This window comes from Microtus ochrogaster, chromosome 5 (assembly GCF_000317375.1).
Source record: "Microtus ochrogaster isolate Prairie Vole_2 chromosome 5, MicOch1.0, whole genome shotgun sequence".
NCBI lineage: Eukaryota > Metazoa > Chordata > Mammalia > Rodentia > Cricetidae > Microtus > Microtus ochrogaster.
Window position 1 is genome coordinate 79,780,139 of NC_022012.1, and position 16,351 is coordinate 79,796,489.

A 16,351-nucleotide genomic window follows, 5' to 3' on the forward strand; every position below is an offset into this window, starting at 1 on the left:
AGGCTAGATAGAAATGGGCCAAGCAGTGCTTAAAAGAATACAGTGTCCGTGTAATTATTTCGGGGCATAAGCTAGCCAGGCGGCCGGGGTGCGGTTGGGGTGCTGGGGACGCAGCCCTGCCACTCCAATTACAACAGCCACTTCTATTCACAATAACTATGGAAGAGAAACAACTTAAAGGTCAGTCAGCTGAAGAATGGATATGAAAATGTGGTACATATACACAATGGAATTCTATTCAGCTGTAAAGAAAAATGAAATGAAATTTGTAGACACATGGATGGAACTAGAAAATACAAGGAGTGAGGTAATCCAGACCCAGAAAAACAAACACCACATAATATCTCTCATCTGTGGATCCCAGTTCTGAGTCATTAGATGTCAGTATGTAACTTAGGAGTAACCACAGAAACCAGGAACATAAAAAGGAACCATGAGGAGGGATGGCTCAAGAAAAGGAAAAGGTAGTAGGACATGGTGCTAAGAGGGGAGAAATGGGAAAAATGGGGAGGGGAACTTTTTTAGGGGAAGGACAGGGAGGAAATAGAAATACACTAAAGGTATTTGAGAAAGTCAAACACATTATTTTGTGTTGGCTTAAATATACACACACATATGCATGCATGTGAGTATGTGATTGTGTGTATGTTTAATGAAGTTATGCCACATGGTGGTTTGAATAAGAATGGCCCCCACAGGCTTATATATTTGAATGCTTAGTCATCAGAGAGGGGTACTAATTAAAAGGATCAGAAGGATTAGAAGGTGTGGCCTTTTTAAAGGAAATATGTAACTGGGGTGGACACTGAGGTTTCAAAACCCCATGCCACTTCTATCTGGGATGTAATCAACAGCTGTCCATCTGTCTTCCTGTCTCTTTTCTGTAGATCAGGATGTAGCTCTCAACTGCTTCTCTAGCACAATGCTTGCCATGCCTGTTTGCCATGCTTCTCACCATGATGATAGTGGACTGTAAATAACCCTCCAATAAATGTTTTCTTTTGAAAGAATTGCCTTGGTCATGGCATCTTCTCACAGCAATAGAAGAGTGACTGCAATATACCACATAGGGTAATAATGCTTCCCCAACAGTCATAGACTAGCTAATAAAACCTTCAGTACCAAGCATGGGAAATTTCTTTTCATTATTATTATTATTATTATTAAAAATTTCCACCTCCTCTCCTCCTCCCATTTCCCTCCCCCATCCTCCCACTTCCCCTCTCTCTCCCTCTCCAGTCCAAAGAGCAGTCAGGGTTCCCTGCCCTGTGGGAAGTCCAAGGTCCTCCCCCCTCCATCCAGGTCTTGGAAGGTGAGCATCCAGACAGACTAGGCTCCCACAAAGCTAGTACATGCAGTAGGATCAAAACCCAGTGCCATTGTCCTTGGCTTCTCAGTCAGCACTCATTGTCAGCCACATTCAGAGAATCCAGTTTGATCACATGCTCCATCAGTCCCAGTTCAGCTGGCCTTGGTGAGCTCCAAGCACGGGAAATTTCCCCTCAAGTTGTTGGTAAAGGAGTCCAAGAGACTCCCAAAACAATATAGGCTATTACCGTTAACCTTGGCTGCCTCTCAGAACTTGAAGATAAGACTTTATTGCTGGAGACAATAGACTTGAAGGAACTGTGTGCCTTAAATCCCAGCACTTGCAGAGGCAGGCAGATCTTTGTGAGTTCAAGGCCAACCTGGTCTACAAGAGCTAGTTCCAGGACAGGCTCCAAAGCACAGAGAAATCTTGTCTCAAAAAAGCCCAAAAACAAACAAACAAAAAAGACTTGAAGGAACAGATGGAACTAGCTGGAAGCCACCTTCCTGAGGATTAACTCTCATAGGGGCTATGCAAGCTGTCAAAGGAGAAAAGCAATAAGTAGTCCTGTTCAGCTTTAAAGCCTGTGATTCACAACAATGACCAGCCCAGCACAATATTCCCATTGGTATAATAGTAGCACTTCTATCTGGGATGTAATCAACAGCTGTCTAACTAGACTTGGGCCCACTCAATAGGAGGGAATTCATGCTTGGTACTGTAAACCCAGTCAACTACTCAAGGCTGAAGAGGTCATGGGCCCTAGAGGAGAGCCTACTACTGCTACTTTTCTAAACCAGCATAGTTCCTCACTGTACACTAAATGCTTATTCTTACAGTACGTGTAGCTCCCGCCCTTCATAAAAGAAGCTTATTTTGCAACAGATAGGACTATTACCGAAATCATTACCTGGTAAAAATGCAAAGAACAACTGACTGTGGGGTGCCCAACCCCAAGTGATACATCTACAATGTAGTCCCTACACCCAAGACTCGGAATATCACAGAAGAGGGCAGAAAAATTATAAGAGCCAGAGAATGAGGATGCATGTTGTGAGATAGTGTCTTCTATTGTAGACAGGAAAGATGCAACCATGAAATCTTAGCAATATGGCTTTCTAAATAAGACCTGCATAATGACATGCCAATATGAACAGGGAAACCTTCCAAACTTTCTATAGTACCCTTAAGTAATTAATTAATGAGCTCACACAGAATCTTTTGTATTTAAGTTTTAGGAGATGGGCTGGTCTTATGTATGTTTCTTAGCACCCAGAACAGACAGTAACCATTTAGTGAACATTTGTATGAAGGAGGAAAAAAACCCCTTAGATCCTCAGGTATTTAAAGTATGTTCAGAGAGTCAAGGAAAAGTAAAAAGAGAACTGTGACTTAATTCTACCCATGTTATCTGACACACTGTACTATGTAAGAAAGAAGAACAACACACAACACAGGGCCTATACTTAGTATAGATGATGTGATATTAAAAGAAGACAGAAAAAGAACAACTTTGATGCTATTCTCTTTTTAATTACTATGTAGAAAGTGTAGAAAACATAATTAAAATGCAACTTTAAGGAAAGATAACCCAAGTACAAGATAAAATAGGGACAGATACAGAAAGTCTGGTCTTGCTTTAAGGATGTTTCCAGAAGACATGAAAGCTTTCTTGAAAACATTTGAAAAAAAAAAGAGGATTTAATTGTTCTTATATGGCTCTCTACTGCATGAGAAGAAGTTAATATACTGAAGTTAACTTATGGTGAGGGGAGCTCTCACCATTTGGAGCTACCCAACAATGAAAAGGAAGCTACACTGTCAAGGAATCTACTCAGGCCAACATTTTGAGGATCAGCCCACAGAAGATTCCAGATTCTTATTAATGTACAGGTTTTAATGTTAGCTTCTTCAAATATCATCATATGATATATTTATCCACTTCTTTCTTACTTATCACAGTCCCAAAACACAATATTTGGTATCCATCAAAGAAGTGATTCAATCTTAATTCTAATCAATGTTATTACCAGTATTAGCTTAGAAGTAGATCAATACTTGAGTCAGTAGGAAGGCAAACCGATACTATTGGTAAAAATAAGACAGAGGAGGATGGCTAGAATCCATGTTCACTTCTTGCTTCAAGGTAAAATGATCAGGTATAAAGCTCCTAAGGGGTATAACTGAGGTAGGGAAAGGAGATTACATGGATCACGGCATTCATTCCTGAAAGTAGGTCAGCATACTACAGTTGTCTTGAGCACTATACCAATGATATTACACACAAATAACTGTAGGAATGGCCTGTTCTGGAAGTATGGCAGCTCAGGACATTACCCGCATGGCTTCCTGAATGTGATCCTGCCGGATCAGTTCTGCGGAGCAGTCCATGTACCACTTCAAACAGCGGATGAGCTCCCTGGAGAGAGAACATTTACAGAATTCCATTTTAATCAAAAGGCAATGAGTCTCAAATTTATATTTAGTCAAATGGAAAATAGCAAAGAACTGTCAAATAGGAAATAATATTCTGCTGATGAGCTAAAGTGATGGATCCATCACAGCTGTGGAATTTTCACATTATCTGAGAGCAGACATTCTCTGTCCATAAGGAGCTACAGAATTTTTATCAGTAGTCATAAGCACCCTTTCCCACTCTAGTTTTTCCCCAAACTTAGATTGTATTATATATTTTTATTTGTCTTAAGTTGTAGTATCTCCCAAACATACAACACTAACTAGCACACTGAGTAAAAGTATACTAATGCCACCCCATTCCACACCTCATTTCCCAAGGACCAAGCCACCTCAGAGCAATGAGTTTACTGAGTCAGAAGTATCGTAATGTAAAAGAGCACAGGTTTGTTCGAACTTGTGATCCTCTATCTCTGCCTCCTTCAGCAAATTCTACCAGCGTGTACCACCACAATCGGCATTATGGCACAATGATGCCTATGCCATGCCTTTTAGTCTCTGATAGGATGTATCCATGAAATTGTTTTTCTTAACACAATAATTGTACATGAGTGAGCTCGCCCTGAGGTTGTGGCTATAGGAGAGCTGGCTCTACCCCTTGTCTTCCATGTGGTGATGAGGGTGAGGGAGAGATGCCCCTTCCCCCGTGCCCCTTGTGCCCTGTGGCAGGCAAGAAAACTGCCCCTGCCAACTGCAGCACTCAGGACAGTGGGCCCTGTACTTCATCTTGGCAACACAGTAGAGCTGACCCCGATGATGGGTGCGTGGGTGAGCCCCCGATGATGGGTGTGTGGGATGAGCTGGCCCAGAGGACATAAGCATGAGAGCTCTGGCCCTGTTCCTTATCTGTCATATGGTGGCATGGGCAAGGGAGAGATGTGCCCTCATTCACACCCCCTAAGGCTGGTGGCAGGTGGGAAAGCTATCCATAAGGTCATGAGAGTGAGAGAGCTGGTCCTGCCTCTCACCAGCTATAGCACTCGGCAGCACCCTACACCTCACCTAGGCAACACAGGAGAGCTGGCCCTAGGGTGTACATGTTGGCCAGCCAGACTCGGGAAATGAGAGCAGGAGAACCAGGTTTCCTTTGGCTGCTTAGTTCATAGGGTGAACTGGCTGGGGCAGTGCTGGAGAGTTCACCCTGGTATTGAGGATGCAGAAGAGCCATCTGCTGACCAACCCAGCAACCACCAAGACCCAGGACCAGAGTTATGAGTTGGCCTATCCTAGCATCTACCCCATCTGTGATATGCTGGAACACATGAAGAGGCTGGTCCTGAAGACCCAAAGTTGCAGAATCCCTACACAGCAATAACAGGATATCCAAGAGGGGCCCCAGGGAGGGCCTAATATCAATGGTGGAGCAGAAACCAGAGACCTCGGAACCAGACCAATGACTCAATGCAATGAACATTTGCAAGTAATGATATGTGGACTAAAGGGTATTTTCTGTGACTCACTGAGACACACTACGGCTTCCACAACGAGACTTTTCCTTTTTTTTTAATCTCTTTTCTTTTAAATTTTATTTATTTTTCCTGATGGGGGGTTACAAAGGTAGAGGGCAGATGGGAAGGGAAAGGGAGATGATTGGGATCATGATGAATGATGTGAAATACACAAAGAGTTATAAAGAGTTAAATTGGTTTGGTCTTTTTATTGTGTCCCATATTTCCTGAATGCTTTGGGGGTGGGGTGGGATGGTGGTAAGGGGAGATGGGGAGAGAAAAGTAAGAAGGGGAGAATGGGGGGAACTTGGGGAAACGGGATGATTGGGAGAAAGGAAGGTTGGATAGAGGAACAGGGAATCACATAACTTAATTAAGGGAGCATCTTAGGGTTGGCAAGAGACTTGAACCTAGAGGGGCTCCCAGGTGCCCAGGGCGATGTCCCCAGTTAGCTCCTTGGGCAGCTGAGGATAGGGAACCTGAAATGACCCTATCCTATAGCCATACTGATGAATATCTTGCATATCACTATAGAACCTTCATCTGGTGATGGATGGAGATAGAGACAGAGACCCACACTGGAGCACTGGACTGAGCTCCCAAGGTCCCAATGAAGAGCAGAAGGAGGGAGAACATGAGCAAGGAAGTCAGGACCACGAAGGGTGCACCCACCCACTGAGACAGTGGGGCTGATTTATTGGGAGCTCACCAAGGCCAGTTGGACTGTGACTGAAAAAGCATGGGATAAAACCGGACTCTTTGAACATGGCGGACAATGAGGGCTGAAGAGAAGCCAAAGACAATGGCACTGGGTTTTGATCCTACTTCATGTTCTGGCTTTGTGGGAGCCTAGCCAATATGGATGTTCACCTTCCTAGACCTGGATGGAGGGGGGAGGACCTTGGACTTTCCACAGGGCAGGGCACCCTGACTGCTCTTTGGACTGGAGAGGGAGGGGGAGAAGAGTGGGAAGAGGGGGAGGGAAATGGGAGGCTGGGAGGAGGTGGGAATTTCTTTTTTTTTCTTTCAATAAAAAAAAAGAGTTAAATTGGAAAAGAGAAACTATATGGATACCTACTATTTCATAAGCTAATTCAAAAATAAATTTTAAAAATGAATTTGAATGGAAATAACCTATACAAATGGATGGCAATCCCAGAAGCCATAGGCAATCAAACAAATATCCCCACTGGTGGATACGACATACCTCCCTGTAAGTTGTTGGCCAGGAAGGTACAGAGACCCCAAACAACACAGGCTATAGCCACTGCTCTGTAATTGGTAAGACCTTATTTCTGAAGATACCACACACCTTGGCTTCAGGACATAGAGAAGTCAAGCTGGAGCTGAAATGGAAACTCCCTCCCTGCTGGCTGTCATGCACAGTGTCAGAAGATGCTATACAAGTTGCAGAAGTTGGGGACACAAGTCATCAACTGTTTTACCCAACAGAGGACCTGAAGTGCTATAATGCTAACCTGCCAAACAAGATGTATGCCAACCAGTGTAACAGCATTTTGAGGTTAACCAAGTACACTCTAATTGAATTGGAGGCCTGTTCCACAAGAAGGAGTTCAATGACTACTACTGTAAGCCTGATTAAAACAGAACCAAAACAAAAACATGGGTGGAGAGGTATTATTATGGCTGTTTTGCTAAAAGGACATGATATCAAACTGCCTCTAAGTATTTACATTTAGAGCTACTTTCAATCTTCACCACACAAGCTTCTTTTTGTAGTGGATGGTACTGAATGCAAAAACTCATGGCTACTCAAAGTGCTGACAATAAGTGACTGTTGAGTTCTCATCCCTACACAGGACATCTATATCACCCTCTTTGAGGATCAAGGAACATAAAGGAAGAAAGGGTAAAAAGAATGTAAGAGCCAGATGACAACAAGAAGGACTGTAAAACGTTATCTCCTGGGCACACCATGACCATTGCAATAGGGAACTAATAGCCCCTGCAGTTGCCTGCACTGGGTATGCACAAGACTGAGGCTGTCAACAGCCAGTCAAAGGTAGGGGAGGGGCTCATGGGGCCCTACGCCTGGGAAACTACTAGCATTGATGGATGCTGGGCAAACGGAAGCTATGGGGGTGCTTGGAATCGAGCCTTAGTTCTCTGACAGAGAGCACTAAGTGCTCTTAACCAATGAGTCTTTTCTCCAGATTCCTATTGTTCATTCTTAAAAGGAAAAGTCTCATATACACTACAACATGGTGACTTTGATGACATGGTAAGAGAAACAAGCTACTCTTTTGAGGTACTTAAGAGCAGTTGAAATTCAAAGACCAAAGTACAATGTTTTTCAGTAGCTGTGGAGACTGACAAGTATAACTGTTAGATGTTAGAGAGTTTTGGTTTGTGAGATAAAAAGAATTTTGGAGATGGATGGAGTTCTTGTGATGACTCTATAACAATATGAGTAAATTATTTTAAATTTGAAAATGGTTATGATAGTAAATTTTATATTATATATTTTTAAACTACAATTATAAAAGTAACATTTAAAAAGTCAGCTAAATGAATCCTGGCTACAACTGAACTTTTTAAATTTTTGATTTTCTATTCAAATCATATTGTAATGATAACAAATTAAACTTACTTATATGCCAGGGCTCCAGCAAAGTGCTTTTGGATATATGTGTCCATCACAGGTCGGAAGTGGAAATATTTTATGTCTCGAAGCAAGTTAATGATGAACACCTGAGAAGACAGAAAGATGGCCACCATGGTTTAATTAGAGACCTCAGGAAGATCCCTAGGAGGTAACAGACTCTTGTTCTTTGAGAGCAAACTGTTAGTGTTCCCTATGGGAACTAAACATGAGATTTCCATTATCTATTTTTATGTCTTATTTTTCTTTTATTGACTTTCCAATTCACAGCTGTACCTTATCAGCTTGTGCCTATGTTACCTGGAGCCTCTCCATTCATCACAATGATAGTGGTACAATATCATCAGGGACAGATAATACAATACCCGTGTAAGTGACACAAACACTCAGGTGTTCTACAAAACTTAGAAAAGTGGGCAATTAAAGCCTGTGGAAGGCTGTGCTCTTCCAAAAATGGTCTCATGACCAGGGAGCAATGAAGAAAAGCAAAGCCAGAGAATCATTCTAGCTTTAGCTTCAGTTCTCTATCACTTAGACTGGAGCACCAATTCATCTTGAATAAACAACTCTCTTGTGGGACTGTAGATATTAAACAAAGAGTGCCAAACACTGTTAACACTCTCATCTGAGATCAAAGTAAGAGCTGTATATGCTCTAACTGCTGAGCCTTCTCTCCAGTCCTCAAATCCAGTTCTTCAAATTGATCTCAGAGGGATCTGATGGGTAGGTTGGCTGGTTAGTCTTCCTTGGGTAATAATCCTCAGAGCCTTTTTTAAAAAATTGAAAACAAGTCTTTTGCTAATTCAGTCTAGTAAGTCGATTCCTTTAGATATTTTTGAAGCATGTGATGGTAATAATTAATGAAGAGCACATGCCCAACACTTCCTGAGTGACCAGGAACTGGAGGCTGGATATCCCAGTGCCTAGGGTAGAACCAAACACGACTGGCAAAATAAATAAATGAAATTTTTCCTAATGATGCTCTGCTATATTCATAGATCAGGGTCTAATCCAGTTAACATCAGAGAGGCTGCCTCTATCAGTTGATGGGAATAGATGTAGAGACCTATAGCCAAACATGAGGAGGAGAGAGAACATAGGTCAGAGGTCTCTATCATGTCCCTCCCCCCAGAGCTCAGGGAACCCCCTAAAAGAGGGGAAGGAGGAATTGTGGGAGTCAGAGGGGTTGAGGACACTGGGAGAGCACACCTTCAGAATCAACCAAGCAGGGTTCATGAGGCTCAGAGACTGATTTGACAATTGTAGAACCTGTGTGGGTCTGCACTAGGTCCTCTGCACATATGTTACGGTTGTTGGCCTGGTGTTTGGGGGGGGGGGACTCTTGACACTGGGAATGGACGTTTCTCTGACTGTTTTGCCTGCTCTTGGGACCCTTTTCCTCCTACTGGGTTGCCTTTCCCAGTCTTGATGAGAAGGTTTGTGCTTAGTCTTATTTTATCTTCTTGTGCGGTGGAAAACAAGGGAGGGGGAGTGGGTCTGAGGGGGACTGTAGGTAGGGGGAATTGGGAGAAGCAGAGGGGGGAAATTGCAATGTATTGTGTGAGAGAAGAATAAAAATTAAAAAAAAAATCAAAATTCAGGAAATGACTTACCAGAGACTGAAAAACCAAAAGGCCATATTTCTCTGTATTATCGTCCAAAATCACAAAAAGTGTATCTAATATATCCTGCAGAAACTGAAACAATACAAGAAAAAAGGGTTCATGAAACTTAAGATTGTTGATACATGGTTAAATTTTCATATAACAATGATTTTTTAAAAAATATTTATTTATTTATTATGTATACAACATTCTGTCTGTATGCCTGCAGGCCAGAAGAGGGCACCAGACCCCATTACAGATGGTTGTGAGCCACCATGTGGTTGCTGGGAATTGAACTCAGGACCTTTGGAAGAGCAGGCAATGCTCTTAACCTCTGAGCCATCTCTCCAGCCCTATAACAATGATTTTTAGCTCCCAGTAAACAACAACAAAAATCTTGAAAGCATGGTAAAAACCCTCTAGTACCTGTCTCTACCTAAATAAGGGATAACTAGGTGGACTATTGGGGTTATATATAGTTTAAGGATCTTGCAGAAGACCTATCTTAAGTAGCTCTTCCAATCTGGCAAATGCTAAACTTCTAAGGAAAGAGTAATGACCAAAATATTTCAGGAGAAAGGAAAATGCAGCCAATGAGGACTCTCAATGTGGCTAAAAATCTGGCAGTATTATTTGTTGTTAGTTTTATTTTGTTAAGTACATGCCTGTTTTTGAAGTTGCAAAACTAAGGTAGATAACAATGGATGCTGAGAGCATTGAAAAATGAAATCTAATATCTTGTTAATCAAAGCATGTAAATGACACATTTATAACTTATTTCAAAACAATATGAGGTAACTTAGGGTTGTTCCTCCACTTTCTTCAGGAGAGCTTGGTCTACTAGGTAGTATTTCCTGCTGGACTTCTGCATCCGGAAGTACCTTGTACAATCTCAAGCTAAAACCAACAGGGCAAAGTGCTGCCCAGAAAATTCCTTAAAATACAACTGGAAAAGACTGTGTTTCATTAACTGAGAAATATCACAAAGATGCATAAAGAAAGGATCTATGCTAGAGGGTAAGAAAGAGTTCCTAGTATAGACCCCAGGTAAGAAGAAGGTTCACAGGTAACAGCTAAATGCGTTAATGGACAGTACTCAGAGTGTTTATAATCAAGAGCCCAGGCTCGTGTGTTAGAGAGCTATAAAGTTTGGAAAACGAGAAAGACCTGAAGAAAGAAGAAAACAAAGGCAATCAGACAGCACGGCCACTGGGATTCACTCTGAGAAGATACTTTTTTTTTAACACTATCCTTTAATATTATTTCTGTGGGAAGTAAAACAAATCATTAAATAGGGTTTAAATTTAAATGCAATAAACCTTTCCTTGAAAAAAAATAAAGTAGCTAGCAAAGAAACTGGAGAAAACAAAAACAAAATAAAACAAAAAACCTTAACATTCATCTATTTTGTATTTGGAGAAATGGTCTTAGAGGCTTATTGGCAGAAATAACAGGGAAGGTGTTTTGCCCATATTTTTTCTGCAGACAGTGTGCTTTGATTGAGTGAGAGATATACCTTAACAATTTCTTCCCCACTGACATGCCGCAACCGCCCGAGGATGTCCATGATCCTATCTGGGAAAGCTTTCCATTTCAGCAGAGCGAGAAGGTCCACTAGAAGGCAAATCCAGAAGACAGTGAACCTCATAAAGTTGAGCAAAACTCAGATTCTTTCAGACAAAGACAAATGAAATCTAGGGAAATAGAACTAGTTGTGACTATAACATATTTAAGTGCTAAATAAGGGGGGAGGGAGCAAAGATGTAACTGTGCACCGTGGATGCAAACCCTAGGAACTACAAAAGCCTTGGATAACTTTGTAGGCTATTACTGTTGAGTGATTCTTTCAATTGCAAAAGGAAAAAGAAATGGTCTTTGTTGAAATAAGAGCAGCGGGGCTGCTTCCCTCCCTGGCAGCCGGCCGCCCACATGGCTAGCTTAGCTTATGCCCCGAAATAATTACACGGAAACTGTATTCTTTTAAACACTGCCTGGCCCCAATAGTTCCAGCTTCTTATTGGCTAGCTCTTACATATTGATCTAACCCATTTCTATTATTCTGTGTAGTCCACAAGCCGGCTTACCAGGAATGATCTTAACCTGCATCTGCCTGGAGTTGGAGAACCATGGCGACTCACTGACTCAGCTTCTTTCTCCCAGCATCCTGTTCTGTTTTCTCCGCCTACCTAAGGGCTGGCCTATGAAATGGGCCTAGGCAGTTTCTTTATTAATAAGAAATCATTCCCACATCAGGTCTTTATTTTGTCATAAGAAGCAGTCTTGATCTCAACACACACAAGCAATGTGGAACCAACAACAGAAAACAAAGGAGAGAAGCACTTTGCTGGTACCATTACCTACCATTCTGTGTGAGTTTTGTAGAAGAAAGTTGTGTAGAAATGAAGAAAGACTCTTTGGTGCTACGCTGGAAGATGAGGCTGGAGGGAATATTAGGGCAGCCATTGTAGTCTTCTTTGCAGCAGGGCAGGCCAAGGTATAGGGCATGATTGTTAAATGTGCTATTCTCATCACACTGTAGGTAAACACAGAGAACAGAGGATATTTCCTAAGCAACTCAATATGCAAAAAACAAGTCCTAGGGAACTTGAGTTCATATTTATAACTTTCTTCCTAAGGTTGGACCTTGGGTTGCAGGTTCTCTTACAGGACTGATTTCTGTTCATGATTTTCCTAGAACATAATAGGATCTGTGACCTCTATCTGATATATAAGCAACTTTGGTTAGTAGCTGTGTTTTGGCAACTAACAACACTATGATCTCAAATAGCAAGGCTTCAAACATTTTAGTTAAATTAATAATGGCACAGAAGAGCTGGTAATGGATTTCTCTTTACTGAAGTGAGAGGTGGGAAACAAAGGGCCTGCTGGTATTAGCTGTGGGAGAAGGGCCACTTAGAAAGGTATTTAGAAAACTAAAGCCTGACCACAGCTGTCCTATTGTCACACACCAGTGTGCTACCTAGAATCCTCTGGCCTGACCAACGAAAACCACTTAAACAAGATTCATACTTGAGAATGGTCAGAGTAGGGTAAGGAAGGAATGGAGATAAAAGAAAGACAGGTCCATACCTTATACACATAAAGCTCATGAATATCATCTGAGAGTGTGGTGCCATCATCACGCATCAGGGGAGAGAATGCAAAGCCAAAGAGTTTCTTTTCCCCTTTGTCCTTTGCTGCAAGCAGAGCCAAGTATTAGAAATACCACCGTATTTGTCACCCACACTCTTTTGAACTTCACTTCATTAACTAGGTAGCAACTTGACTACAGGATGATGAGAAACATGCTCGTCTGAATTGCCATGGCTACCATGACCACTGGAGACGCTAACATTTCTGGACTCGATAAAATAGGGAAGGGGATTCTATATGAGTAGTTCAGTAAGAACAAAAGAAAACATTCCAAATAACAATGGGCATTTCAGGTACCAGGAAAAGCAATATCAGATACCAAAGATTTTTTTTAAATTATTTTCATTTGTGTGTGTGTGTGTGTGTGTGTGTGTGTGTGTGTGTACACGAAACCAGAAAAGGGCATCAGATCCCCTGGAGCTGGAGTTACAGATGGTTGTGAGTCATCTGATGTCAGTGCTGGGAAGTGAACTCAGGTCCTCTAAAAGAGTAGGTGGCTCTTAACTGCTGAGCCATCTCTCCAGCCCCAAACTCCATGATTTGGAACCACTGCTTTTACAGTCTAAGACATTGCCTCTGATGACATCCTATTTCTATTTATTTCTAGTTCCTAATAACAAGAATCTTCACAAGTTTACTTCAAGAGCAGAGTTATGTTTTTATCCTCAAGGGAATTGAAAGGAAAGTCTCACTCACTGGAACAATGCCTGAATTCAAAACGTAGATGGGAGCCCCGGAATCTGTCAATGGGAATAGGTAATTTGATAATTTCTCCCCAACGAGGACTATTACTGTGGTAGAGAACAAAGGAGTGATAGGAACTCCTATTTGGTTCTCCAGAACCCAAGCTGATACAGTCCTGGAAAAGAAAAGCAAAATAAGATGTTATTTTCACGGAAGAACTTTAGTTTCTGTTATTAGAATGCTTTATTTTATTCTGTATCAAGATCTTAGTTTTGTACCAGATCAGATGATAATACATTTGACTTAAATTCATTATTTTTGGAAGTAATTATATAGACAGTGTAATTATTCCAGGAATGCCCAATCTGAGGTCCATGGACCACATACATCCTAGGATAGCTATGAATGTTTCCCAAAACATTTGTAAAGGACAACATGCCAAAATGTCAAAAGGTTGGGCATTACTGACAGCAGTCATAATGTTCCTTGTCTTCCTAGGGTCAGAAGTAAGCACACAACTGTGACAAGCTGAAAGTAGCTGGTTGGTGCACCTGCATCACCAAGGTAAGTTTTACATACTTTCTGAGAAAGGAAATAAGAAGTTCCATGAGAGAAATCAATTATACACAGTATTTTATCAGACCAAGAAGAAATTCTAAATTTTCCTTAATGCTATGTTGAACTATTTTAGGCTACTTTTATTAACTTTTCATAAACAAGATATATCAGATTTAATCTGACTCCAGCTTTGAAACATTACCATGAAGACTTAGCACTGTTCCGACCCTTACCCTGGAAGATGGAATTTTGGGCAACAAAATTAAGGACAGTTCTCTTTCCACACACATTGGAGTGGCTGATAGCTCTGCCTCTCTGGTGCTTCTTTGCATAAGCAATGAGCATGACTACCCAGGGTATTTATTTAATGTTTTACAGTGATATACAAACCACCGTTTCATCCCTGTTTAAACATTTTCCTCTATTTCCATCTGCTTTGGGAGACTATTTTAACTAATTTTGCCTTTTTCCTCTGTAACAGTAGAGCTAATGATTCCTGTTCTGACTTCCCCATGAGGCCTGTAAAAGGCTGATCTGCCAAGTGCACTGGAAATGGAGACTAGCTATTGTTCACCAGGGTCCTCACCATGACAGAACTGAGGAAAATACAGACAAGCTTAAAAAAAAATCAGTTCTCTAGGTCTCCATTACCAATGAAGAATGACAAAAAAATCCTGTACTACATTGCTGGAAATAATTTCCTAGGTTGAATCTGTTCTTCTCTGTTCTAAAACTTGGTGCTAGCAAGGTGTCTAAATCCTACCCTATTTCAAAGAGCAAAAAGACAAAGGAAGACCTAGTAATCACTACAAAAACCAGGCAGCTTTGTGCTTGGTGGAATAGAAAACAGGTAACATGCAGGGCAGAACTAAAGGAATAGGTATAAATTGGAATAAGAGGCATGCAGGTTAGACACTAGGAAGAATAAATGCAAGGGCTATATATGACATTAGGAATCCTTTTCAAACCACACTGTAGTATTTCCTGGATGAAAAAAGAAGACGGGGGACGACAACACATATGGGGCCATTTGAACTGGGTCCTGCCTAAAGGGAATGATCTTCTGGGCAGACAGGCCATGAAAACACATTAGCTTTCATTCTAAATTACTAACAAGCCTTACCTTTAAGATTTCTCCATCTGCATAGAGTACATACATGGTCACTTCAATATTCTTTTGTACACTCTTTCCTCCTCTTTCAAAATCCCCCTTCTCCAGGGTTAGGTACAAATCATTGCGGATATCACCTGTTGAGGGGGGAAAATGAAATGTGTTCATGATCACAGACACCACAAGGCCCTGTTTGCATGGAGGATCAGGCTAGCATTTGAATCCTCAGGGCATTCCAAGCTTGGTTAATAACAATGGACTTTCCGCCAACAAGAGTGCAGCACTATCAGAGGGTTAGTTACATATTCTCTAAGTGTACTCTAAAGGTGTTCACCACAGCTTTCTTAGGAGAATCTGATTTGCTATTGGTGTTCAGACTGCTCAGTCTCTCTCCCCTCCAAGATGGCTACAGTATAAGACCCTTAAAGAAGGAAGATTTTAAAAATTATTTTAATCATGTCTGTCTTACTACTAGTCTCTTCTCTTTTCCCTAAGAAATTGTTCCTTTTTTTTTCTTCATAGTTTTCTTTTTACAACTCTCAAAACTTTGGAGTCTGAATAAAGGACACATTGCTTCTTTCTGGAAACTGATGAAAATATGTTTATTACCTAGAGTCATAATGAGAGAAACAACATTTGGTTTTGGTTAGCAAGTAAGCTTCCTGGTTTGGTCAGATATATGTAGCATTGCTATTTTTCTTGTACCAATGGTCTCTCCTCTCTAACCCTGAAAGTGTCTTAGGCATCAACTCTGAAGTGGTCTGGCCTGTACGCAAAGGTTTCTTATGAGGTCTTCATGACTCTTCTTTTTTTTTCCTCAGGCCACCACCACCCTAGCCCAGGAGCACAGCCTAACAATCACAATTATATGGATACACAGTTTTAAATAACTTGGCTCAAGTAGAGAAGAGCAGTGCATTGCAAATGTTTTTCAGGAGCCTAGAGAACTTTCTCTAATACTGAAATCCATCCTGTTTCCTTAGACTCTCATGAAGGGAAAAAGAAAATGTGGTCTAAAGTTCATACATGATCTTTATCCTATTGCTTATGTGGGCAGGTTGGAAGCTGTCCATTTCTGTAGTTGTCTGTGCTTCAAAGTCTGGCCAATTTAGAACCTTCATCTGTTTCCTTTGTTTGGCCTTCCTCACATACGTTAATAGTACTGATATGTACAGGTGTGGTGGGAAAAGGCAGACAGAAAAAGGAAACTCAAATTCACCAGCTTGTCACTGTCTAGTAACAGGCTGAATAAAATTATTCATGAATGAACTGAAAGCCCCTAAAGTCTAAAATTCAAACTTAACTGGGACATTTCCTATTGAATATAGTTATTATAATGGGATAAACTAGAATAGATGACATGTGAAATATTTAACAACTGAAACT

At 41.1% G+C, this 16,351-nt stretch overlaps 1 protein-coding gene across 7 annotated transcripts in view; it reads right to left on the reverse strand.

Moving 5' to 3' along the window:
- Window positions 1-16,351, reverse strand: part of Dock3 (dedicator of cytokinesis 3) — a 405,059-nt gene that overhangs the window by 94,208 nt on the left and 294,500 nt on the right. For all 7 annotated transcript variants that reach the window (XM_026779352.1, XM_026779351.1, XM_013346561.2 and 4 more), the window contains exons 15-22: window positions 14,978-15,102; window positions 13,309-13,471; window positions 12,550-12,656; window positions 11,821-11,992; window positions 10,976-11,073; window positions 9,469-9,552; window positions 7,844-7,944; window positions 3,647-3,728 (exon numbers count right to left, since the gene is read on the reverse strand). In XM_026779352.1, the coding sequence (XP_026635153.1) occupies window positions 3,647-3,728; window positions 7,844-7,944; window positions 9,469-9,552; window positions 10,976-11,073; window positions 11,821-11,992; window positions 12,550-12,656; window positions 13,309-13,471; window positions 14,978-15,102 (932 nt within the window). The remainder of the gene's footprint in view (window positions 1-3,646; window positions 3,729-7,843; window positions 7,945-9,468; window positions 9,553-10,975; window positions 11,074-11,820; window positions 11,993-12,549; window positions 12,657-13,308; window positions 13,472-14,977; window positions 15,103-16,351) is intronic.